We start from the raw sequence: 25,992 nt of genomic DNA, 5'->3' as shown, positions 1-25,992 counted from the left end.
TGTCGCCGTCCTCAGTCGTGTTTGATCTCCCGGACATCATTCAATGGGTACGCAGTCATGGAAGACGGGCAAGACGGGGAAGACGAGGTTCTGAGAGACACAGAGAGAGAAAGAGAGAGCGATGGGGCCGACTGATGGACGTCCTGGCGCCAATGGGGCAGGTTACGTCGCTGCAGGAGATGTTTCACTGAGACAAGCGAACGATCAGTTTCTGCAGACTTAGGTATGTAGAAGCGCCGGCTGCGGGCTTGGTGGACTCTGGATCGCATGAACAACCGAAACGAGTAGAGATCTCGAATGTCGATAGAATGCCAGCTGTGCTGTGGCCGGAGTAATTGTGGATTGTGCTGAGGAGACGTTGTCTGCGAATACTTGTACCTGGTCCCGCTGTGGTTCCTGCGGTCCTGCCTGCGGTCCTTGCCTGCGCTCGGCAAAATTCTCGGCGCTACTTTTCATCATCGCACCCCAGCATTTTCCTTCTGCCAAACTCATCCCCTTTGTTCTTCCTCCAACACGATAGACGTCCTTCTCGGTGTCTTTGTTGTTGCGACCCAAATCCACCGAATCTCTCCTCTTCGCCTAGGTCGCTGAAACTGCAAGCGCCCTTGCCTGGTAGGGCATTTCTTATGCGCCGAGATTACGGGCAATCCTGCTGCTAGCCTTGTTGCATCGCACGGCCGCAACAACTTTCCTGGCAGAGTAAGGGGGCACACTAACCGCCAAAATGGACTCCCCACCAGGCCAAGGAGGTTCCTCTTTGGTGTCCAAATGCAGGGTTTGTAACCTGGCTTGCGCATTTCCGCCTGACCGTGCAGGCCATTACCAACATGAGAGCGATTTAGGGCACAGAGTATCCATTTTCTAGGAAGACATCTTGGTGGCGCATGATGACGGCAGCTTGCATTGAACGAGACCACCCTGAAGTTTTCATGAGCGGGTCTACCTCGACAGCCTCAACGCCGAAGCCACGGATGCTGAAGTGCCTTCTGTCTTTGAGCGAAGGCTGACAGACTTATGCATTAAATCTTCTCTAAGCTTAAATGCAACTGGTCTGAACCATCAGCGGCACAAGGACGAGTCCAAGACGCTGACGCCTTAGGAAACCCGTTTTCCCTCCTCTGATGTTAGAGCCTTGAGCGAAAGGGGAGGATGTTGTCATGGCCTCCCTCAAATGCCACCGGCTCCCCCTCCTCAATACGAGGGCCAAGCCACCCACGCAACTCTTGTCCCTAGCCCAACCTGATTCAGTCCTCTACTGTGCCAGGCTCGAACTACACTGACAGAGTGACGAGGAGATCGTCACTTGATAGACGTAGTGTAAGCGAGAGGCAACATGGAATGTTCGGCAATCATGTACCTACAACATCCTTGACACAAACCACTGGTACCATCAGACTAAGTGGTGACGTTTTTCATTTCACCCAGTACAATGCCAAATCTCGATGCAACAAGAGACTTTCTCGGGCCTACTGCAGCTAGTCGAGGCTGAAGGTTCGTTCATGTCTCTAGGTGACCAGGGTTGACACAAGAGCCCTACTTTCTACCAGGATTACCAATTCGCGGTGGTGTCTCAGCCTCGGAAGGGAATACAGACTCATCGCTGCCGAGTCATTTGGTTTACAGAGTGTGCATGTCACAATTATCCCATGCGGAAGTCGGCACGTCTAAAGGAGTTCTCAATCGCAGATCCTCCAACGAACGTCAGGCGACTCTAAGTCGAAAGAAGAGTACGGTAAAGGTTTGTGGGTGGGCGGAAGCTCACCGAGGAATGTGGGAAAGAGGTGCGATCCCCCAGATCACCCAAAGCGCCCAGCATCTGCCCGCATCAAAATGCTTGGGAAAAAGACTCCCAGAGTCAGATTGGACCGGAAGCATGTTGGAAATCCAGACATCAAAATGCCCCAGCCATCAACATTGTGGAGACGATCTGGGGCTTGACATAAGTGGGCACTTTGGGCAAGAAGTGCGGGGTTTGGCTCAACACCAGCAACTGGGACACGTCCGGGAGAGTCTAAACTGGCCATTTTTGGTAAGCAACTCGGGCCCACTGGAGGTGTGTGATCAGGGAGGGTCGCGGTAGCGCCCCCAGAGGGAGTTCAAGGTAGGTGGGTGGCACATGGAATTGCGAGGCTGCTTGCAATCTCTCCACTTTTTTGCCGGCCATTTCTGCGATCTCCAGCACCTGGTCCACCGCCCAATTCATGTCAGCCAACGACCGCTCGTCGCCTCGTTTTTCCTTTTGGTCTGCCTTTCTACCTGCGTTTAAGGGAAGGCTCTGGAGACCATCCAAGCCTCTTGGTACCATTTGCTCTTGGATCCATTGGTCTGTGAGCCGGCAACAGCTGACCCGTCTGACCTCGACAAGCTCGCTTAGCCTTGCTCAAGAAGCTCTTGGACAAGCCAATGGTGGATTCTCAACAACGTTGATTTGGGTAACTCGTACCTCGATCATGCGAGCACCCAACTGATTTGGGTTGCGCTGATTGGGAATTTCTCCGGATATCCCCTTCACTATTGGCAAGCATCGATACGACTGAGAGCTAATGGTTTACTGCTGTCCTAGCTGTCTAGAGAAATCAGTGCGTCATTGGGTTCACCAGAGGGAGGGAAGCTCGATCACCCAGGTACAGCAGTATATATCTACCTGAGTAAACCCTTTCTCCATGGACTCGTCTCCCTCGACCACAGGCCAGGTACTTCGGTGACCAAACTATTCGATTGTTTGAACGGCAACCACCGAGGTTGCGTGCTTCACAAGCCTATTCCCTTGACTGAACCTTACCACCTCTCACGATGAGCTTCGCGCATGACGAAGAGAGTGGCGGCGGCCGTGCTGGTCGCCATATGAGTGTCTCCCACTATGCCAGCAATATGGGGGCACCAACCTACGACACAACCAGACGAAGGTCTTCTATTGTGCCGGCTGCCGCTGTAGCGGCACAACAAGAAGAGGCAGTCTTCAACCAGAAGGATGAAACACTCCGCAAGATGTCAGTGGCGGTGCCCAACTTGGCTGAGCTCTCCGCCGATGCCAAAGCTGCCGCAGAATTGGAACACAAGATGGGCTTTCGTGAGGGCTGCCGGTTGTATCCTAAAGCCATCATGTTCTCCTTCTGTCTTTCTCTCGCCGTCATCATGGAGGGATACGATACATACCTCCTCGGCAACTTCTTCGGGTTGACCACGTTTTCTCGCAAGTATGGGTCGCCCGCCGGGATCGTCGATGGCGTCCAAACCTACCAGGTTTCGGCGACATGGCAATCGGCACTCACCAATGGCACTGCTGCCGCTCAAATCATCGGACTGTTTCTCAATGGCATCATCTCCGAGCGCATCGGATACCGCTGGACCATGATCGGCGCACTGGCCTTTATTACTGCCACCATCTTCATCACCTTCTTCGCCGTCGATGTGCAGATGCTACTCGCCGGCTACATCTTGTCCGGTCTCCCCTGGGGGGTGAGTTTGCATCCCCTGCTGAAACTTCTGGTGTCATTCTCGCCATGAGGCCACCATGCTTCGAGGCAAAAATTGCTGACCTAGTCCCTCAGGTTTTCCAAACTCTCACTACCACGTATGCCGCCGAGGTGACACCAGTTCCGTTGAGGCCGTACTTGACCACCTACGTTAACCTCTGCTGGGTCATTGGACAGCTTATTGCTGCTGGAGTGCTCAAGGGCTTCGTAAACCAGTCCGATCAATGGGCCTATCGAGTGCCCTATGCGATCCAGTGGATATGGCCGTTGCCCATCGCCACAGCTGCGTTCTTTGCACCCGAGAGCCCATGGTGGCTTGTCCGCCATGGCAAATTGGACCAAGCTCGGGCCGCCCTGCTCAAATTGACGTCGAAAAAGAACACCGAGTTCAACGTGGAAGATACATTGGCCATGATGATTCACACCAACGAGCTGGAGATCCAGCAGACTGCGGGTACCAATTATTGGGATTGCTTCAAAGGCGTTGACCTGCGACGAACTGAAGTGACGTGCATCACGTGGCTGATTCAACAGACGTCTGGATCTCCTATGATCGGATGGGGAACCTATTTCATGATCCAAGCCGGCCTGAGCGAAAGCAATGCATATTCTCTCGGCGTTGGTCAGAGTGCCATGGGGTTCCTGGGGACTGTCTTCTCCTGGTTCTTGATGCCGCACTTTGGTCGTCGCACTCTGTATCTCGCCGGACAACTGGCCATGTTTGTCATACTGATGATTATTGGTGGTCTTGGAGTTCCAACCCTGTCTACCTCGATCGGTTGGGCTTCGGGTGCCTTGATTCTCATCCTCACCTTCATCTACGATTTTACGGTTGGCCCAGTCTGCTATTCGCTGGTGGCTGAGCTTCCGTCCACTCGACTCCGGATCAAGACCGTCGTCCTATCCCGGAACGTGTACAATATCATGGGTATTGTGGTCGGGACGCTTCAGCCTCGCATGATGAACCCGACAGCCTGGGGCTGGCGTGGAAAGACTTGTTTCTTTTGGGGCGGTCTTAATCTGCTGGGCTTGATCTGGACCTATTTCCGTCTGCCAGAACCAAAGGTACGTTGCTGATCCTATTTGCCAGCCAGACTACTCACATTTGTTCCCAGGGTCTCACCTACGCCGAACTCGATGTCTTGTTTGAGAATAAAGTCTCTGCCCGCAAATTCAGGCAAGTCAAGGTGGATCCGTATCGCTCGGACAACTTGGTTATTGTCCCCGACGAGTTTGGCGACTATGATGTGGCCGAGAAGAAGGGATTCTAGAGTGATTTGGGGGTGGAGGTGTTGGTCAACATGTGATTGTTGGGCTTATACTTCCCATTCCCTATGATGGCATCTTGTTGGTGGGATGTAATGCTGGCTTCGTGTCTAGGCAACTGTACGTAGACACCAAGTTTAGCTGGTTGTAGGGGTATAAAGACGCAGAGTTTATCTAAATATACTTGCTGATTTTAGATTGTTTATTCTCTGTTATGTCAACCACCACAACTGGCACTTATCTGTCTGCATACTGACAAAGACTGAGTAGTGAGTGGGCTTCTCGCACGTGCTATTAGCCTCACCATGTCTTTTAAAAATGCACGGACAGTTTCCCGCTCGCCTGCCTGTTCGTGGGGGCCACAGACTCTGCCTGATGCGAGCCCCATCCAGCCACTCACTGATAAGTTCGTGTCATGCGCCCAGCAACAAGTGAGGCTAGCGAAGGTGTCAACTCGGGCAAATAATTTCCACCATTTCGTGTTGTCCATTGCCTGCCACTGCCTGCCCAAAAGACAAGGTGGACACCTTTTGGTCTCAGGGTCGTGGCTCTTTTAATGCACCGCGTTGCACAAAAAGTCCAGGGCCTTTTTGGCAGCGTCTCAGCCGCACGACCGTCACCACCACCACGTCCACTGATACCCATGACTAGTTCATGCAATGATCTAGAGCCGAGATCCCCCTCTGTACGACTGGGCTGGCCTTAAACACAAAGCTACAGCTGCGGTAGGACTAAACTCAGGTGCAAAATGTTGTCCTTTGGTATTCGCTGTTTCAGCACCGGAATCTCGACGCCCGTGTCCCCCCATCCTACGTGACCTCGCGCTACTTTTACTTATGCTAGCTCGCGTCCGGCTTAACGTCTACTTAGGCTCGGCTGGGCTAGCGTACCCTACTAACTATACCGGGGCGGTGGCCAAAAGGTCGTCCCTCCTCTATCTGGTCGCCGTAGCCTAGTACTCACCACTACCTATGATATCCTTAAAACTTGGTCGGGTTCTGTCATGATATTGCACCGATTCTACGGCGCCTGCCGAAGGTAGGAGTCGATTCTGCGTATTCGCATTGCCGACGAGTATTTCTCTCTGGACGAGAAGCGACAGATCAATGGAACTCGCATGATCCAATAATACTCGTTCTTTGTCGTTGCAGCATTGGAATGCCTGATGGTCCGGACCGCCGTCATGTGAACACCATCCGGACACCTCCAACCTAAGCGCCTTTGGTAAGCCCTGCTCAGCCTCATTCAAAGTCCTTGCAGCCGCTGCAATCCTCTTCTGATCTTTTTCTCTCTTGCTCTCTCCAACGACCATCGTTAATCCAGGACAATTGCAATGGATCGTGTGAGCCAGAATTTGGAAAAGAAAGGCGTGAGGAAGCAGCCAGCAACGCAATATGAAAGGCCGCTTCGGACATTTGGTCCAGAAGAGTCCGACACGGCCTTTGAAGACTGCACGATGGTGTTCTCTGTGGATATCTCGGGCAGCACGGAGGGCAAGATTTTGCGGCAAGAAAGAATCGTGGTAGAAAGCGTGGTGGCGCAAGTTTCGCAGGAATCAAGGAGGAGCAGTTGCGTGATCCCCTGGGATTCAGAAGCACACGAGATCATTACAGTCGATGAACTGGATAGACTGGATTCGGCTGGCGGAACAGATCCCAACGCGATGCTGCAAAGTCGACAACATTTGGATGTTCTTCGCAAGGCTGATCTGTGGTTTCTTCTCACCGACGGTGAAATAGATACGCAACACATTCAGCAATTTGCCGCCGGACTCGGGAAGAATGGACTACATAACAAAGCCTGCGTCCTGATTCTCTTCGGATATCATTTTCGTCCTCCTCTGTTGGCCAATATCTCCGTCGGGGTCTCCGTATTCGCCGCATTTCCGGATTGTATCTTTCTCTTTCACGATGTTATCGAGGGAGATGCCTTCGTTCTGCAATGCAAAGGCTGCTTGGCCGAAATCCTTGGCTCTTCGTTCAGTAACCCCATCATTGACCATACCACTACTTGGGGAGATCTGTACAAATTCGATTATGCGAAACTCAAAGCTCTCCAGGTTCCACCTCGCTTCGACATCAAGGCCAACGAGGTGCTTTTGCAGGACCGCCGTCAAGTCAATCTTGACCATGTCTTCAAAGGAGAATTGACGCCTGAAGAAACCGCGGCGATCTTTTCCAATCACGAAAACCTAAATTCCGTCCTGTTGACTGCATCAAGTAGGGGACAAGATCGGGATGTCACCAATTGGCTTCTGCAGCAACGTCAGGCGTCGCAAGATGTTGACATTCGCCACTTGAAGCGCAAAGACGTGAATGGTCTGGCCCAGGAAAGCATTCAAGAGATAGTGGGAGCCAGCATTCGCAACAGTTTCACTGGAAAAAACCGCAATCGATGCCAGAGCGTTCTTCGGAGTGCACATCGCGCGAATTGGCTAGCGCTTGCCGACGAATCCGAAAAACTCTCCCGCACCAACAAAGACCAAGACTTTTTAATTTTGGAAGCTCTCGAGAAGATGGAGCTCGTGAGCCGTGCAGGCTTGAACAGCCCCGCATGCTTGAGTCCATCAATTTCCAAATCTACCTACAGTCCTGAGATTGTAGACAAAGGTGCTCCGAGTATCCAGACGAAATGGGATCCATGTTTTACAGCCACCGATCTGACCACTTCCAAGGGGGCTCTTCCAGCGCAGCTACTTGTCAAAACCATCAGAGAAAATTACTCCTACATTCCGGGCTTCTCCGTGATACCGCATACCGGTCTCGCTGCAGTCAAATGCCCTTGCTGTAACGATCACACGCAAACATGGGCATTGCTCTTAAAAGCACCCCCGGAAGGTATACACACTCAAGGGTTTGTACCCGCCCACAGCAACTGCCAAGTCAAGTACGCATTAGCCATGGGTGGCTACCCAGAAACGGATATCGTGTCTGCGTTTATTTGCTGCGATCCATGTGCCTTTGCGCTGCTCGAGCATGGCACTTCACCTCTCAATGAGCAGCTCACCGGGGCCTTGCCATTGTCTGATTGGTTTGACGATCGCGAAAATGAGCAGACCTGGCTGCGAGCATGTGCAGTGTCGCTGGCCCACCGGTTTTACCAAGATGACATCTTTGCTGTCATGTACGCGGTGCTAAAGGAAGCTCTGTCAAGGATCGAAGCTGCATCACGAGACCAATCAGCTTTCTTCCAATCGCTACTCTCACCAGCCATGGAAGCCTTGGAGTCTAGAGCGACGGTGCTCCGAGCATCAGGAACCAGATCTTCCATTAAATCGGCAGCAATCGATATGATCAAGGATGGGGTGTGCTTTCAAGCACCGTTTACCTCGAGGAGACAACTGACGCCTGCAGTGGCGGAATTGCTTCAACACCCACTCGAGTCCTTTGTCATACTGATGAAACACATTTCGACCCGTCGATTAAGCTTAGTCTTCATACGTCTCCTGTGGCAGATCATGGAGGACGTATTATCTCTACACTCCGAGGCTCGCCAACAGGCGTATGACTATCTAGAATCCTTGGAGCCCCAGCCAACCGTTTCGGAAGTCGGAGTAACCTTCAAGGCTAGGTCATACCGATACACACTGGATATCTCTGAGCTCGTCCGTAGAGATGTCATGTCGCTGCGGACAATCGGCCTCTTCGCCGAGATACCGGACGCATGGGACACGTTCCGAAAGCACTGTACGCCAGCACTGCATTCATGTTTATGGAAATTTGCAAAACACTGCAAGGAAGATCGGACGGCATCGGTCACGGAGATTTTTGGCAAGTGGTTAGATTTTGGCGATTTCGTCGCTCTCTGTGAAGATCCCACCAACGAGACGATGGTGATCCGTTGGGCATATTCGGCTTCCGGGCTCAGCAAAAAACCGTTGATGCGCCTGGGTGAATTTCGCGAGGCCAATCCGCCTGATATGTTGACTCCACTGCCCGAGCTGGGTTGACCGCTCCATGGGAGAGAAGAAGAGCCTTAATGGTTACTCCCCCTATTTCTATCGTCACTATTGCCATGCATGAAGCGATCAGCTAGGTAATCCATTGAATCGAACAAACTAGTAGAATTACTAGCAAATGTCTGCGTTTTTTTGATTTCCGCTACGGTGTAACGTCTCCAAGAATGCTCCCATCTCATGGTCGTAGATTGAAAGAGCGATGCCTCTCCTTTTGACCCTGAGGGTAAGCGGCGTTCTTGCAGACTCAAGTGCAGTTCCATGTTGTTGGACTGTGCGATTCTTTGTTGAGCGGGGTCTTGCACAATGTCATTCATTTGTTGACTGTCATGACGCCGCTGAGTGATTCAATCCCCTCCTTCTCAAGTGATCACGGTGCTTCGAATAAAAGTAAATGCTGAACGCGAGGATAGTCGATGGGACCGTGCATACGACCCATATCCAGATCTTATCTGCATCTCTCACGTAGTAGTTGTTTGTGACAAAGGGCATGCTTAGAAACGCCTCGAAGGGTTTAGTAGAAATCGACTTGCTTCGCATTGAAACGGGAGACTTACTGCAAAGGAAGTTGCCGGCAGGAAAAACATGGTCGTTATGGCAATCTAGGTCTGGTTAGCTGCAATGCGAGAGCCAAAAGAGAGTCCAGGGTCGGCTGACCGTCTTCATTGCCACACTATCTTCTTTCATTTCCTCCGCCAGCTGACCTTGCCTGTCGGCGATGAGTCGGGAGATTTTGGAGTCTTCTTGAGTAGCTAAGAGGATGGCGTGTTGCTTTTCCCCATTGGAAACCATCATTTGGTCGTTCGTGATCTGGATCTTGTTAAATAGCTGTGGACCGGCTCGAACTGTTAGTCATAGTAGCATGGCAGAAGCGTGAGCCTCGACTTACCAGAGCGAGGATGTTCTGTAGTTTCACCTCGAGTTCCTGCAGGAAAACCCGAATCTGGGATAATTGCGATCCGATGAATGCGAAGGCAGCGGAAATCTCGTCGTTGGTTTCCGCTCCGCCACAGGTACGGCGGTGTCGCGCGTATGCATTGATCAAATCTTTGAGGATGCTGTCGATCGAACCCAGCTCTGTCCCACAGCGATGCAAATGGGCGGCCGCGGAGTGGAGCGCTCTGTTAAGTGTATTATAAGCCTTTTCCTTGCCGACTGTGACCGCATCGGCCTCGACCTGCAATTGCTTCTCGTGCTCAATCAGTTGCGTGTGGATACTACTCAATGCATTCGTGTACCACCGAAGAGTACTGGAGAGTATCACAATGTGCATGCAGAAGGGGTTTTCATCCTGGGCGTGGGATTTGGTGTACTGAAGTGATTCGATCAGCCGGCGTCGCGGCTCATCGACAGATTTGCTCCAACGACCGTCCATGAAATTGAACGTGACTGACTTGGACTGTGAGCCTCCAGCAGCATACTCGCAATAAACTGCAATGTGCGATCCTCTAATATCGACTTCCACATCAGGGAGGTGGAGATAGTGGAACGGATCCATCTGGTTGCTACCAGCCGTGCTCGAGGCATGGCCTTTTTGTTTGTCGTTGCAAGTCACTTGTATCCGCACTGGAAGGATATACCAAAGTTCGGTGTTCTCGCGTATTGGAGATGAAGCGACTCTAGAAAAGCCACGTCCTGCAGGCAGGTGAAGCTGCGCTAGAGCAGAAACGAACGATGGGGGCAAATCGTAATGGTCCAAAAGCAGGCGGAAACTGTCTCGGCTGATGCGGAGCTTATTCGAATCCGGCGGCAACGCAGCACTTTGTCGCTTCACCAGGAATTTCGTAACGAATCTATCGAGAATAGAGCTGTCAGTGAAGTCAGATGCGGGCGGGGAGCATCGCGTACAAGTACCTGTGGCATCCAGCGGTAGTGTCCTAATAACCAGTCAGAGATGTCGAGCAGTGTGCCAGGATTGCCTGCGTCTGGTCTCATTCTACCTCGATGCTCTTTCTGAATCGTTCCCCATCAAGAAGTGTTTCCTCATAACTAATACGTCAGCCTGATCTGAGGACAGAACATCCAGCCAGTCTGACTGACCTGCTATCTTGAGAGATGTTGTTTGCCTCGACGAGGCTCACAGCGGTTTCGTCACTGAGCAAAACTGTTTCGAATTCTGCAACAATGCGACGTAGATCTCTCCCATTGTGACTTGTCAACATGTGTCAGCACAGCTGATGTATAGAATGGATATGATGTCGGTCACAAACAGGTAAGGCTGATATTGAGCGCTTGTGTACGGCCACTGCTTTACGTGTGCCATGCCGATTACCCGCTCAGTCGTTGATTGAGAGTGTGGACAACTGGGGACGGAGGCCGGCACTGGGACGAGACATGAGTGAGATCGAAGAGATTCCTGAGCAACAGCTGGATCTCGAGAATCACGGGGAAGTCATCAGGCCATATATGAGTACCTCGTGTACCCGTGGTTCCCCTGCATTCATCCAACCAGGATTGGGAATTTAGTGCTGCTCCCCCTCGCACAGCCTCCGCCACTGAGAGCCACAACCACACCGCCCAAGTCATTTCGAAGCCTCATCGAAGGTAGACGTCGCAGTTGGCTCTTAACTTCCACCGTCCTCACGACGGGTCTCTGGTGTCATTTCAAAGGCGAGCTTGGATGACCTGCTTCTGAGCCAGTCGAGAGCTTGCCTTTCTAGCCTTAAGTACTCGCACTGAGCCAAATGAGGCTCTTTGATCCACCTCGCTCTGGATTACGCCCTCATGGCTTTCGCCGCCGACAACGCTCAACTAAAGGGTATGTTTCCCGACTTACCGTCACGAAGCTCGAGCCGATCGTCCCAGAGCACCAGTATTCCTACGGTAGCTGTCACACCCACGTATAAGGCCACTTTCAACACGTCGTGGATAGTCCCCCCCGGTACTTCCAATCACGAGTCCTCGTCTACAGATCAGCATGGCGCGACGAAAGTGAGTGACCGCGGCCCACCGTCGCTGGGGCATGAAGAGAAGAGGAGGAACAGCCCAACATTGGCGGCACCGGCAGGAATCCCTAGGTTGCCTCCGAGCGAGCTGGGACCCGGAGCTTCTGATCCTGATCCAGCATCCTCTGAAATACTCCGTCAAGTACCAGTCTCACCCTCCCGTGCTGAGTCCGTCGTCCCTTTGCCAAACTTGGTTGAGATCAGCAGCACCCAGACTCCACAAGCGAATGACCATGCTACTGCAGATGGAAAAAATGGAGAGAAGCGATCCTCAAAACGATTCAGGGACATCTTTATACCATCCGGTAATGACGCAGGCCGGGTCACACCCACGACTTCCGCCTCCACACCGACGACTCCTCGATACAAAGCAATCTTTTCAAAGCACATATTCTCATCAGAGCCACATGAAGCAGCGGGAAAAAAGCCAAAGGGAAGGGCGAAGATTTGGTCTGCCTTGATGCATCAAAAGTCACCGCGGCCAAGCACATCACCTTCGGCAGCTACAGACCTTAACTCAGTGGCTGGGGGGGCATCCGATCTAGTTATGCCTCAGACAGCCACATCAGAGACATCCTTACACGGGACACAGCCAGGCCGGCCCTCAAATTATAATCCATCTTTCGAATCTGTCGATCCTGGTTCCGATTCCTCGCACGGATTCATTCGCGGTCCTCCTTACGTCGACGCCGCTCCTTTAGGCCCCGACATGCGTCAACCGCCAGAACAATCAAACTTTAAAGGATTTGTGGCCTCCGATGCACCTCCCTGGGCGAGAATGGCATCTTTCCGCGACTCGCCTCTGTCGCACAGGTCTCTGTTCAAGACTTCTCCTGGGAGTGTCATGTCTGCCAGCACGTTTGCTGAAGGAGACGTACCTGCAAGAAACCCACACATATTCCAATCGTACTCTCCACAAACTGGCGGAGCTCATATTTCGGCCATGGAAAGTGGGAAGCCGTGAGACCAGCGGTGCTATCAGGGAGAAATCTCTTGACTCACTAATTTGGAAAAGGAAGCGTCATATTTGATGAGCGAGGTCATCAAGACTGGTTCTTTCCAGATCTAATGTACAACGAACGTTTTCCATGACATTGAAGACCTGATCTATGCTGGAGCACCCCGAGACTCATGACAGCATTGGTGTAGTGGACTCGGTGACTGTCTGTGCAAGCCGTCAGGATCCTGTAGCTCAGCTTCCGTGTAGAAGAATCTTGAAGCCCAAAACTGGTGTCTACTAGAATCCGACGCTGAGATTCTCGGAACCCGTATACGACTACGGACAATAGCATGCAGTATACAACACTAAACATTGTCAATTCACAGTTGCGGGTGCGACGAGATTAGAATCTCCAACATGAGGCGGAGCGGTTGGAGAAGGAGATTGTTGACCTGATCCAAAAAGCTGCAGCTAAGGTTCTCATATCAGAAGGTGATGAAGCTAGGGCCAAACCCTAATCCTTCGAGCTCGCTATACCTCATTGAAATGCACTCGGGCACTCTTACAAGCAGCCGGACTGGAATGAGCTGGGATCTTCTCAACCAGTCTAGTAGTATTCACACGTGGAGCACTGCTTTTATGGCACCAACCCGGCTCCAGACGATTGTCTTGTGTCAATATCATGGACGGCGCAGTTCGACTGCGATCTCGAGCCCCATGATATACTCGGCGGGGATCCTGGCCACATTAGGCGTCGTTCGAAAAAGTTGAATAAATGTTTGTTTTAAAAGAATTTTTTTTCCCCACCGAACATTGGCGGATATGGTGACGTACTGCAAGGCAGCAGCACCTGAACTTGTGTACCACCGTGTGTAGCCAAGATTGGAAGACCTTGACAGCAAGGTCAGGACTACGTGATCGTGAAAGAACTTCCCTGGAGGCCACAACTCTTCAAGGCCTGGATTTTCGCCTGCGCGCTGTTCAGGCTCAACTTCCGCTGCACCTCAACTTGGCTGAGCGTCTTCCAACACCTTCTCCTCCATTCATCTCCAAGGTGCGGCAACAGCTCCCTTGAGAAATCTCAATCGATGTTACATGAGTGTTTGTCCAGGGACGAACCCTCTTTTTCATACCTCAAAATCTATGCAGTGCTTGGCTTTGATCTCGTCCTTCACCCCACTGTATGAAGCAGCTTACGAGAGCCATGAAGCTGCCAGCAATGCCAAGAGACTTCTGAGGAAGCTTGCGCAGCCGCGGAGGAGATCCCCTCAATGTCCCGCGCTCTCGGGCTCGCAGAACAGAATGTTAAACTAAAGATTGTCAGCTAAGAAGACGTATTTGAGTCTCCCCATTTCTGCTTATTCATCATAGAATCTTCTTCTTCTGCTGTTCAATTTAAAGTCGTCGAAATGAACTAGCCACTACTCCACTGATCACGTGATACAAACGCTAAACCTAACTTATTCCACAAAGAGTATGCTCTATCCTCAGTCTTTAGTTAGCTAATGAAGATCTTCTAATATAGTACTATTTAGAAAACAGGAATTCATGGTCATCGTCTGCTGAAAGTGAAATAGTACCATATGGTGTAATGGGGTGGTTTGCTGTGGTGAACAGGCGGATAGCGAGGCTGGGTGATTTGCCTGTACAGTATTCAGGCAGGTGGTTCTGCTCCTGATTGGCTAGGACCAGGCACGGATTCCAGGATGGGGTCCTTCTTCCTCTGGGCTTAGTTAAAGGACAAAACTCTTGGATAGATAGATTCCCTTTTATCATCATCAAAGTCATTATCACGAATATCATCAGTTACTAGGCAGTCGATTAAGCAATCAACTCAGTACCCAGATGTGAACACCGTCTTTACCTGCCGCCGTGCGAGTAGACACTCAATGGCCAAAAGGCCTCGCCCTAGTTCAATGGTTAGAGTAGTCTATAATCTCCTTCGTCGGGTCCTATATTCAGTGGCGAATCCTCACCTCCCCAATGTCCATTTCCATTTCGAGACCTGAGCATCCCACCAGTTGACCTGAGCAATGACTAGCCATTCTTAGTTGTGGCTGTGCAATCCTGAGCTCGGTTTGGCGTGTCCTGGATCGTACCCTGAGCAGCGTGAGCACAGCCGCCGCCTTACTTACGTAGTATGTAGGGACCCATAACCTATGCCTCGGGGTTCCCGGTTGCGGTGTTTCACATATTCGGAAAGGCTAAGTCCAGCGCGTGCCTGCCCAGAACGCTATCATCGTCCACTTTTCGGGCCACGCAGCTGTCCTGAGGAGGCAACCCCCAACCCCGAAGCCTCTCAGGATTATCCCTTAAGAAAGCGGAATCCGTGGAACAGCGTTTTGGGGTTGCGAAATCGAGATGTGTGGAAAATTTATATCGAGTCTGACAGAAGGGTCTCTCCTATACATGGCGACAGCGATGATGCAACGGAGGTCTTGATTTTGGATGACGACAACGAGTAGCCGCGTTTCGAGCATGCCCAGCGGTAGGTCTGGCAGATACGGTACTGAAGTACATGGGTCAGGACTGACGCAACGATTTGCCGCTTTTACCTGGAATCTCTCTTTTCGTGGTATCATACCGAACGAACTGCACTCCGAGCAATTTCTGCCGTAGATGAGGTAGCAATAACAATGCCAAGCAACAACAAGCCGCGCTTCCCACATGATATAGCGAATGACTCGCCGATATTCTTCACGGGGAGGTGGCCCGTCAGCCATGAGCAGGACAAATCATCAACAAAGCCTCTTGCCTCTCTTTCGAGAACGCTCAAGAAGCTCTCCTTCTTCAGCAAAGCCTCTGAGTTCTCGCGAGAGGCATGCGCAACTATATCACACATTCACCGGCACTAATAGCTGTCGTGCAAATCAGGAAACTATGTCGCAACTGCACATCACCGCGGTGTTAGACTACTCCCAAGTCCGCCGTTTGACCTTCGCGACTCCGTATGTATCTACTCGACACGCTCTCATATATGATTGACCGCTACCTCTTCTTCCCTTCACTGTGTCAGTACTGTAAGGTCTGCCAAGTCGAAAGCTACACGACATAGCCCTTGTTCTGTTTTATGCCTTTGACATTCATGTCTTTCCACATGAGAATCGCCATCAACCCCAGGACCCAAGTTGAGACACCAGCAATCAGCAAGTATCGCCATGTGTCTCCATAGGATTTCTGAATTGCCAAACGGACGGGTGTGCCCCACTCATAAGATAACTGTTGTTGAATGTCGGCATAGATTGTGGTGAGATTCCCTTGGCTCTCAGGAGGAAGATATAAAGCGAGTTTTTCGGGCATCGTGCCTTGCCAGATGGCCGAGGAGATTGTATAACCCACGGCAGTGCCAATATAAGCAAAGAGATTTAGCAGGGCAATACTGACGGCAAAGTATTGCTGAGCAGAAGCAGCCGCCAAGATGCCAATCTCGACCGTGAGCATCAGGATACCGAATCCAAGATTGACAAAAAGGTTGCTCATGGCAACGTAGCCCACATAATGATCAGGGTGACGGAAATGTATCATCAGACCCGTACCAAGGACCACCAAAGGAAAGCCGAAAAAGAGACTGACAGGTTTGTAGCGTCCGGTGTATGAGATGATTGATCCGGCAACAAGATTCATGACAATTTGGGCAACCGTGCCTCCTTGTATCAGATAACTTGCTTCAGTCACAGTGAGACCGTTGACTACCTGAAGAAACGAGCTAAAATACCCGTTCCAACAAGAAACACTCAAAAAGAGCATAAATGCGGTGAGGCAAGTGCCGAGGACTGTTCGATCTCCAAGGATTGCCCATGGAGTGAGACGGACACGAGCAAAAGATCTTTCCCATAGTACAAAAGCTGCGAGTAAAATTATTCCAAAGACGAGGAAACAAATAATGAGGGCAGATCCCCAACCCTTGGCCTGCTGAGTGTAAAGATTGAATGGGAGGAGGAAGAAGGCAAAACCCCCAGATATGCACAAAAGTCCAATCAGGTCAAACTCGTGTGCATAGTATACAGCAGATTGCCATAGTGTACGTTCGTCGTGATGGTGTTTTGGAAAGACACCCTGCTTCTTAGCCCTCATGTATTGCCACATGAAGAGCCCAAACAGGGGTAGAGTAACTCCTGGAAGGAGAATACTTTCCATTCCGAAAGCCCAGCGCCAACCGGCTCCATTCAAGAATGATGTCGAGATGGGGCCTGCAATCCAAGATGTAATGAGATATGGTGAATTGAGTAAAGCCTGCATGAGACCGCGATGACGAAGTGAAGACGTATCCGCAATGAAGACGCTGAGGCAGTATCCGACACCGTTGATCCCGACGGTATAAAAGACTTGCGATGCCGCATATGCTTCAACGTTGTTGCAAGCGGCTGACATGATCAAGCCAACAGTACACAGAAATACACAGAGTAGAAATCCGTGTGGACGTCCAAAAATGTCGAGGATTTTCGCGACGCCCAAATTTGTGACACCGCCAACCACTTGACTCAAAACTCCAGTGGTGGGAATCAGTGAATGTTGAGCAAAGGCTGAAGTCGCGTAGGGGAGCAAGGCACCACTGACTCCAGTCACAATGCCTTGGACAAGGTAGACAAGCCAGATTGCGACATAAGCAGTGACCAAAGTAGATATTGTCCAACTAATTGTTGTGGCCTCGGCCTTCTGCACACCAGCTTGAAAATTGGTGTCAATGGAGTTGTCGTTAGGTGCATTGCCATGAATTATGTCCAAGCCGTCGTGGACTTTGGTGTTGGAATCATCTTCCGCTTGATGGACGTTGCTGATTGCTTTCGTCTCAGTATCAATTGTAGGATAAATACCTGTAGGAGACCTTCCGGAAGCCATTTCGTGCTTTGGCCTCTATATCTGAGGCTGCTTGGGCTGCTGAAGCTTCTTCTGTCGAAGTCTTGTATTGACCAACGTTCGCCTCAGTGTTCAATTGCCGATCTCAAAGTTATATGACAATTTCGTTGTTGACTGTTTGCACAGAGACGATAAAGAAGATAAGGTAGGGATCCCGAGAAGATAAATTCGAGAGTTCTGTGATATCTCGCTGAGTACTACAAACCCATCAAAATCGTCGTAGTTACATGGAGCAGGTTTTGTCCGTTAGCGAGATCATTCACGGGACGGAAAAGAGTCGCCCACACATGAGCAAGTTTTCTATCCATTAGCGTGATAACGCGCATGGGATGGATATGCAACTATCCTCTGTAGGTTGAGTGGGATAGGCTGAAACGAGAGCGAAAGCCGCACATCTGCCCAAAACGATACGACAAGGTCTTATCTACCTCGTACATGCAATGGCGTTTCGTTTCCTTCGGAGTCGCAAATTCGGGATGGATTGCGAAGACAGATTCTGCCAGAGCACGAACTCAAGGTAGAAAGCTCAACATCTATATTCGCCAATGACCACCAAGTCTTCAGCACGTCTACTGTCACGACCACTTTGGTCTGCTGGAGAGCTTCTAGCTACTTCGTTTGCTATGGGCCATCTCTGTGGGCACCTTGACTTCGGAGTAACATCATACACCCGGGCAACCCTCTTGTTTAGAGATATGTGATTACTAACGAACACAGGGTATTCGTTGGCGAAGAGCACGCATCGCTCACAGAGTCAGTCGACTCCATCTTTCTCGGTCAGAAGTATCGACTTCGTAAGAATTTACCACCTGGAAACATTATGACCACGCAAGAAAAGTGTACAGAGACGGTCTGATAATCGGGTGCGACTAGGGAAAAGAAAGAGCAACAGTTGCAGAATCGAGGCTGCTCAAAATTCACCTGTCTGCGCTCTGCCGGCTGGGACTAGACTTGGTGGTACAACCGCTGGGAAGGGATGACTTCCGAACTCAAAGTAGTATGGGAACACTCGGATAGAGAGTATTTGATCCTGGGCAGGGTGTGACTTTCTACGGCTATCTTCGGATCCTCGAGTATACTTAAATGACTCTCTCGGCGTGATTCATGTCTTGTTGAATCCATAAATACAGCTCAAGGCTTGAAGAGATAATAATGATTCTCTGCGAATGCAGGAGAAAGGACGGACTGGCGTGTTCGTGTCCTCCGGAAAGAATACGACGGAGGAATCGTGCTGCGCCAAGAAGGCCACCAATGATACTAGCCTGATTCGGTCTGGGGTGGGTCTCACATTGGCGTCATACATCTTGATTGGTTGATTCAGTGGTGAGCATGTTTTGGGTACCATCCTTGGCCCTTCCAGGGAGACAACAACGCTTTGGAGCAAATTTTGAGGTCGAGGCCGGGAACAATGCGGGTAGTACTAGTACTTGGCCAGGATGTCAATTCCGGCCTTGCTTATCATCGAACGCCTCTTCGATTGAATCGTCAGACATTCGCGTTGAATTCACCTGAAATCAAGCTCAGCTTCTCGTCTCCCACCCCATGGAGGGGAATGTCTGATGCGAAAAGACACAATGTCGAAAATCGAGCCCATGAAGCGACACGTACACACTGACTCCGACTCCGCTGCATCTGAACATCAACATGTTGTCAACCAGTTTCTCCGCATTCTTTTCTGGTACATTGTGTTTGCGGTTGTGACTTTCATTACTCTGCGACGCTTGATCTCAGTCTCCAAGCGTAACTGGAGGTGTGTAACTCTCGCTCTTTATCACGGTGTGGTCGCACTGACACACGCAAGCTTTTGGCCGGTATGGGTGAGAAGAAAGACGATCTTGGAGAATTCAAGCCCTGTTCGTCCCATCTTTCGATACAGTGCTCTACTTGAAGCGTTGTATCGCAGTTTTGGCTACCGACAGATGGGGTGGACCACCGGCTGGCGCAGATATTTGTCTCCTCCTCCCGTGGGAGAGATACTCTTCCTCTGTGGATACTGGATCCTCTTGCTTCTCATGCTATGGACCAATGTGATTTTCAAATCTCAATCACCTCTCTACGGTATCGAATTAGAAGTGGTGGGATATCGAGCAGCATGGGTTTCGACTACACAACTCCCCTTGGTCTATTGCACGGGCTGTAGAATCAATCCTATCAGCCTTCTGACCGGTATCTCACATGAAAGGCTGAACTGGTTTCACCGATGGGCTGCCAGAACGGTCTTTGTCACACTTGTTGTACACTGGGCTTTCTTTTATCGCGAATGGGATCTCACGAACTTTGTTCATCAGGAGATTGAGATTATGCCCATGGTCGTCTGGGGCTTTGCCGCTTGGGGAATGTTTGGTTTCATGGTGATAACGAGTTTTGGCTTCTTTCGAAACTCCTACTATGAAATGTGGCTCTTGGTACACGTTCTTTCTGCTTATCTCGGCTTGTGGCTAACTTACACCCACACCCATTGCACGACGGTCTTTGTACTCGCGTCCATTGGATTCATCGCTTTTGATCTACTTGGAAGGACCTTTTTATGGACGATGCACAACATTCACCCTTTTAAAGCCAAAAATGAAACTCGGGCGGTCGGATACAACGCCACAGTTCGATTCCTGGACGACAAATATGTCCATCTCAGCGTTCGAGATGTCTCATTTGGTTGGAAGGCTGGTCAACACATATACATCACTGTACCTCACCTACGTAAAGTTGAGTCACATCCATTCACTATCGCAAGTCTCCCAGGTGAGTCGGGATCAGGGAAGAACGTCGATTTGATCATCAAACCACACAGTGGTTTTACATCTGACCTGTTTCGCTGGGGGCAGGATCAGTCATCCAAATCCTTTACAGTTTTCCTCAATGGCCCCTATGGAAATCCACCTCAGCTCGCAGGCTATGATACGGTCATTCTGATCGCTACGGGCAATCGAGCGTCATTCATTTTGCCGCTGTTCCAAGAGCTGGTCAATACAAGCGTTGATGTACCACGGATCTACATACATTTGGTCTCTCGGACGTTGACTGAAATCGACTGGTATTTGGCTCAAGTTTTCGCCTCTCTCAAATCTGTGCGGCTTCATCGAACGGAGATCGAAGTTCAAGGGCACTTTACATCTTGCAACCCAAGTGAGGCTTCCGTTATAACCTTGATCGAAGAACGGGCACTGTATCCTTCTGCGGCTGCAGTAAATCGGGAAACGCGTGATCGAACTGATCGGGGAAAAACGGACCATCACCCTGAAGTCAACACGAGACAGCTTGACAGAAATAAACCTTCCATGAAGCTGGATTGTGGACCAAACCTCCACTCTGACAGGCTACCCTCTATTGTCGTGGTTGATACAGAGAATGCAGAAGCTTCTGCAGCTTTTGCACAAACCTCGACTGACAGCGAAGACGAAGAAAGCGAAGACGAGAAGCACCTGTTAGATGATCTACTGTCGGACTTGGACCAATACTCTTTTGCATTTACACAATTACCCAGCGGACGCTCCTTACATTTTTCTCTGCACCGGCCAGCCGCCGATGACATGATCAGAGCCCCTGTGTTAGAAGCGCGTGGGCGTGTGTTGGTCGTTGCGGCAGTGGCAGGAAGTCTGAGGAGTCAGATTGCAACATGTGTCTCCCGCCTGAATCGGGAAATCATCAGACCGGCATTAAATGAGGATCTGGATGTTGGTCCTATGAGCTTGGAGTTGTGGTGTGAGGTCAATGGTGACTGAGGCTGGGTTCTCGCCGGGCTGGGCTAGCCGCTCATAGCCCTCTAGAATGACGCTTCAACTCCCTTTTTCATCCATGTTTATCTTCGGCAGCTGCTTTCTCCCTCGCTCTCACACCCGTTCCTCCTTGTAATTCGACTTGTTGCCAAGGACCGGCTATCTGTCCCTTCACCTGACCTGAATCGGTCTTCTGAACCCTTGCGCCCTCAGAAAGCGTTGATCTTGCGTTCCACTCTGTATGAGTGTATCCTCTTCTCGTTGTTCCCTCCCAGGTTGCTATTTGTCGCAATACTTTGACCAACCACACTTTACTCACTAGTCACCAATCTGGACTGCCTTCTATTAGCCTCCTTTGACTGGTTTTGCTACGGTGCCCATGATCTACGGATTCCAAACGGCACTAGATATAAATAACTCCAGAGGAGATGTCCGGTGTAGCTATAATCAAATATCACACTGCCTACGTAGAAATTGAACTGCTCTCGGGTGTCGGTCTGCGCTCCAGGTGACGAGCCAAGCGATTCAAAACGGCCCCTGACTATGTCCAAAATCCCCCAGTCTCACAGTGGAAGGAAGAGACGAAGATTGATGGATCTATAGCCATGTTTCCACCTCATGGCGGGCGAGCCGTTGTGACCAATCAGAGCACATATAAGACCCCCTAGGCCTTATGATGGCGTTGTCGTTGAGCGCATTTTCTCAGGTCATACACCTGCTAGAACCTGCTCATTGTCGCCTGTGTCCTCGGCGGCACCACTTTCAGGTTGACAGCGCGCAATTTTGGGCAATACCCCAGCAGCGCGAGTCTGGCCAGCCTTGCCGACACGACATGCTGGACCAATCCCGACGAATCGAAATCTAGGAAATGGAAATTGCCAAATTTGAGATTGTCACGCTCGCATTGGAAGACATTCAGGAGATGGGAGTCCAAAGAACCTCTGGTGATATATTATTGTCCTCACCCAGCCTCTTCACCTCGCATGGGTAGGTTGAGGATGGGTTTTATGGACACTCTCTTCCGAATTTATCCACCCTAACCCAACTCCAACTGTCTTCACTCGCTTTGCCCAGGTCTCCATTTCCCTGTCCATTCGCTCACTAAATCTATTGTACGAACACATTTCGTTTCTTATTTATATTTCTAACCAAAATGCTCAGCCCGCGGGAGAGATTGTTGCTCAGCCTCATCGGGGGACAGTGGATCAGCAATGTTTACGCTGCCATCACATGGCCGTCGCCAATCTACGATGAGCTCGAAGATCTGATGCTTTTGACCTCTGGCTACGGTAACAGAAACTTCATGGCCCCCTTGGTCCCTTGCACATTTGCCCCAAATCCAGGTCACTCAGTCGCCGGAGGTTTTTTACGAGTCGCCTTCCACGACATGGCCGGAGCCAACGTGGCTGAAGGGACCGACGGCTTGGACGCATCTATCGGTTTCGAACTGGACAGTAGCATCTTTCCTGAGAATACTGGTCCTGCCTTCAACAACACCCTCTCCTTTGTCTCGAGATTCTACAGCAGTCGGGCCTCCATGTCAGACCTGCTAGCCTTGGCGGCCTACGCCTCAGTTCGAGCCTGCGGTGGTCCCGCCATTCCACTCAAAGCCGGTCGTATCGACGCTACCCAGGCAGGAACTCCCGGTGTTCCTGACCCCAAGGACGATATTGACAAACTAAACACCGAGTTTGCTCGTATGGGTTTGACTCCGGAAGAGGGTATCCAGCTTGTTGCCTGCGGTCATACTCTTGGAGGAGTGCATTCTGCAGAACACCCTGCCATTGTCCCCGTGGGTACGACCTTTCTCGGAGTACAAGACTTCGATGCCACGAACAACACCTTTGACAACTCGACCCTCACCATGTATCTCGACAGTACCACCTTGAACCCACTTGTGGTAGGTCCAGACGTCGATGCTCGATCGGATCTTCGGCTCTTCAACAGCGACGGCAACAAAACCGTCTCGAGCATGGTAGATTCATATGACAGCACTTGCTCGGTCATCCTTGCCAAGATGCTTGATACCGTCCCAGCTTCGGTGACCTTGACCGAAGTGATCACAGCTTATCCCGTCAAGCCAGCGAACCTTGCGCTCACCATCAGCAGCGCCGATCAGCTTGTCTTCTCGGGAGCTATTCGCTTTTGGACGAACAAAATCTCCAAGTTATCGGTCTCTAGTTTGCAGCTTGTCTACAAGGACCGAACTGGAGCTCCGGCTGGTACTATCGACGCCTCTGTGGCCCTGGGTGACGGCACTGGATTTGACGATTCTTTCACGGTGAGAACTTTTCCTTCTCTGCTCGATCGAATTCATTGCTTACGTTGTGAATAGTTTTATGGATTCAATGCTTCGATCCCTGCCAAGACATCCATTTCGTCTTTCGTGGTGAAAGTCCGCCTCACTTCGGGAAGTAGCCTGACGTACGACAACAACGGCAAGGGTTTTCCGGTTCAGGACACAATTCTCTCCCAGAACGCTTACTCAAGTCTTGCGGCTGCGGATTCCTCAGGCAGTCAGCGAGCGACCATCATCGCAGCTGTAAGATTCATCCGACCCAGCTCAACGCGTTCGCTAATTCACGCAGGTGCGGTCCGGAACTGAGGGAGAAGTTGATCTCGCAGTGAATCTGATCAATGCAATGGGAGTAAACAATCTGCCGACGATCTCCAAAATCCCAACAGCCATGACCAAAGTATGCGAGTCGTTGTATTATAATTTCTACTCCGCGTCCTTTGGCGTACCAGCCGCTGCGGTCAACGGCACAAAGTACGATTTGAGCGCCGGAGGGGAGTACGACGGCTTCAAGGGCTTGATCGGCTTGCAAGCACAAGCAGCAAACCTTCCATGCGGTAGGGATTCGAGCCCTACCACGTCTAGCGCCACGACTTCATCTAGCTCCCGGACCGAGCTGTCAACCTCGACAACTACTGCGTCTTATATCTCAACCACCGATACAATTCCCGACAAGCACGTCAAGTCAACTTCCAGCCCATTCTGGAGCAATTTCACAACTACCAAGACCACCTCTGTCGACCAGGTAAAGTCAACTCGTTGGCCAAGCTGGAGTGATTGGACGATCTCTACTTCCAGCAGCGAGCCGGTATCCCCGGAAACAACGACTTCCACGAGCGACTCTGTTTCGTGGGTTCGCGGCGATCATGGAAGCATTCCTACCAGTAGCAGCGTCCCCGTGGCGGCTGTCAGCTCAATCGCAGCTGGAGGCTCGAGCTCGTCAAGTTCGCCAGTTTCACCCGCCGTCGCCACTTTTACCGGCACTGGAAATGCACTGACTGGTAGTGGCATTTTCAGCATGTTTGCGATAGCTCTGGGTGTGTTGTTGCTGCTGTAACCAATAAAATCTACATGACGGAAGGAGCAGAGGCCCAACTGCGCTTGGAGGATGATGAGGTTGCGGAGCAAGCGGCTGTTACATATTTTCTTCGATCTCCTTTGGCATTGACAAACTGTGGCACAACCCCCACCTTTGCGAGGAGATTTGTATCAAGGACCCTGTGCTCTCTCTGATCTCATCCCAACCAAGATCTTGTACGGAGTTTCGAATTTTCCAGGAGTTGGATGGTCTCCCCGAGGCCATGTTGCTCTCATGTAATTTACTTTGAGACATGATCGGAGGCATCTCAAGAAGACGTTGATGAACCAAATAATACCTGGGAGAGGGAAGCACGACCGACGTAATGCAGAAAGTCTGCCCCAATAAAGCCATCTATACAATTACATTTACTGGGAGAAAGACGCATAACTGTCTATGCCATTTTCTCTGAACCATGAATACAAAATACGACCTTCACAACTCGTGCTTTGAGATTATCAATAGAGCTCCTGGTCGCTGCACTATTCGTGAGAACATACGGTACTCCTGAATCAGCCTGGTGTTATTACCTCGAGGCCACTTCCGGATCTTGCACACACACACACAGGTTACCAAGCGGAAGGATACGTTCAACACGCGTTTTCGTATCAGTGTGGCCAATCCCAGGATGTTCTCCCATCAGTCCCATGCATTGTCGGTCCCACCATGCATGTCCTGAGAGAACGGACGGACAAAACCCCGTGTTCGCCAGTTCAGCAAACTTGCTCACAATTCACCCGAGTAGATGCAGTTCGCAGCAGCCCTTGACATCTTCTCTTGTAGGCAAGTGCTTATGACTGACTCACCTGATCAAATGAGGTGCGGTACCCTGCCATTCGCTGTGACCGGGTCGATGCCTTCCCCTTAATACCGCATGGCTGAAAGCTGCTTGCCTACCCAGGAAGGGACTTGTTGAACCGATCTCTCTCGCTGTGATGTGGGAGATGTGTCTATTCTGGATACTTGCTCACACGCTGATATGTCTCCCGTCTGACTGGCCGCGGGACTGAAAGAAACTTGCTCATGTTTTTAGTGCCGAATGCGGTGCATTTCTGTCTGGGGCGAATTCTCTCGACCAATGGCAGACTGTTTGACGTTAGGCTGAGGCGAGCCGCGGCCAGGCCATGCTATACCGATTGCAATCTTGCTCATCGCCTGGAGGTTAAGTTTGGTGATTTGGATGGGGTACAGGTGCAAGGAACGCGGTTGCTGCAGACCCCCTGACCTAACAATACATTCGTCGACGACCCGAGGAGAATGAGTATGAATGAAGTCCTCCAGTAGACCTTCTACCTTTCAAAACTATCGAGGCGGGCTATTCACGGTAAAGAGCATATGGAGGAACACCGAAGGCACCAACTACTGGCCGGCACGCTGCGAGAGTTCTTCGAGATCCAGCCAGTCGTGCTGTCTGCCGCACACTCTATACAACTATTTCGACCGACGTTTGCATTCCTCCCCCAACG

General features: G+C 50.9%; 7 protein-coding genes across 7 annotated transcripts; 5 read left to right on the top strand and 2 right to left on the bottom strand.

Moving 5' to 3' along the window:
• Nucleotides 1-2,793: 2,793 nt before the first annotated feature.
• Nucleotides 2,794-4,747, top strand: AYO20_00668 (hypothetical protein; the record flags this gene model as incomplete). Its single annotated transcript, XM_022638977.1, has 3 exons — nt 2,794-3,459; nt 3,552-4,541; nt 4,592-4,747. 3 exons carry the CDS (start codon nt 2,794-2,796, stop codon nt 4,745-4,747), a joined length of 1,812 nt encoding a protein of 603 aa, XP_022505260.1.
• A 1,328-nt stretch (nt 4,748-6,075) lies between these two features.
• Nucleotides 6,076-8,691, top strand: AYO20_00667 (hypothetical protein; the record flags this gene model as incomplete). Its single annotated transcript, XM_022638976.1, has 1 exon — nt 6,076-8,691. One exon carries the CDS (start codon nt 6,076-6,078, stop codon nt 8,689-8,691), a length of 2,616 nt encoding a protein of 871 aa, XP_022505259.1.
• A 333-nt stretch (nt 8,692-9,024) lies between these two features.
• AYO20_00666 (hypothetical protein) lies at nt 9,025-10,195 on the bottom strand (the record flags this gene model as incomplete). The annotated part of the gene is made up of 4 exons (XM_022638975.1): nt 9,025-9,201; nt 9,255-9,299; nt 9,355-9,507; nt 9,587-10,195. The coding sequence occupies 4 exons, from the start codon at nt 10,193-10,195 to the stop codon at nt 9,025-9,027; spliced, it is 984 nt and encodes a 327-aa protein (XP_022505258.1).
• Nucleotides 10,196-11,421: 1,226 nt separating this feature from the next.
• AYO20_00665 (sh3 domain containing protein) lies at nt 11,422-12,606 on the top strand (the record flags this gene model as incomplete). The annotated part of the gene is made up of 1 exon (XM_022638974.1): nt 11,422-12,606. One exon carries the CDS (start codon nt 11,422-11,424, stop codon nt 12,604-12,606), a length of 1,185 nt encoding a protein of 394 aa, XP_022505257.1.
• A 3,018-nt stretch (nt 12,607-15,624) lies between these two features.
• On the bottom strand, nt 15,625-17,421 carry AYO20_00664 (hypothetical protein; the record flags this gene model as incomplete). Its single annotated transcript, XM_022638973.1, has 1 exon — nt 15,625-17,421. One exon carries the CDS (start codon nt 17,419-17,421, stop codon nt 15,625-15,627), a length of 1,797 nt encoding a protein of 598 aa, XP_022505256.1.
• A 1,592-nt stretch (nt 17,422-19,013) lies between these two features.
• Nucleotides 19,014-21,158, top strand: AYO20_00663 (hypothetical protein; the record flags this gene model as incomplete). The annotated part of the gene is made up of 1 exon (XM_022638972.1): nt 19,014-21,158. One exon carries the CDS (start codon nt 19,014-19,016, stop codon nt 21,156-21,158), a length of 2,145 nt encoding a protein of 714 aa, XP_022505255.1.
• A 1,147-nt stretch (nt 21,159-22,305) lies between these two features.
• Nucleotides 22,306-24,505, top strand: AYO20_00662 (hypothetical protein; the record flags this gene model as incomplete). The annotated part of the gene is made up of 3 exons (XM_022638971.1): nt 22,306-23,433; nt 23,488-23,694; nt 23,741-24,505. The coding sequence occupies 3 exons, from the start codon at nt 22,306-22,308 to the stop codon at nt 24,503-24,505; spliced, it is 2,100 nt and encodes a 699-aa protein (XP_022505254.1).
• Nucleotides 24,506-25,992: the final 1,487 nt, after the last annotated feature.

Source organism: Fonsecaea nubica (genome assembly GCF_001646965.1).
Source record: "Fonsecaea nubica strain CBS 269.64 chromosome Unknown Scaff2, whole genome shotgun sequence".
NCBI lineage: Eukaryota > Fungi > Ascomycota > Eurotiomycetes > Chaetothyriales > Herpotrichiellaceae > Fonsecaea > Fonsecaea nubica.
The sequence above is the reverse complement of the archived record's forward strand: the minus strand, read 5'-3'. Positions and strand labels throughout refer to the sequence as shown.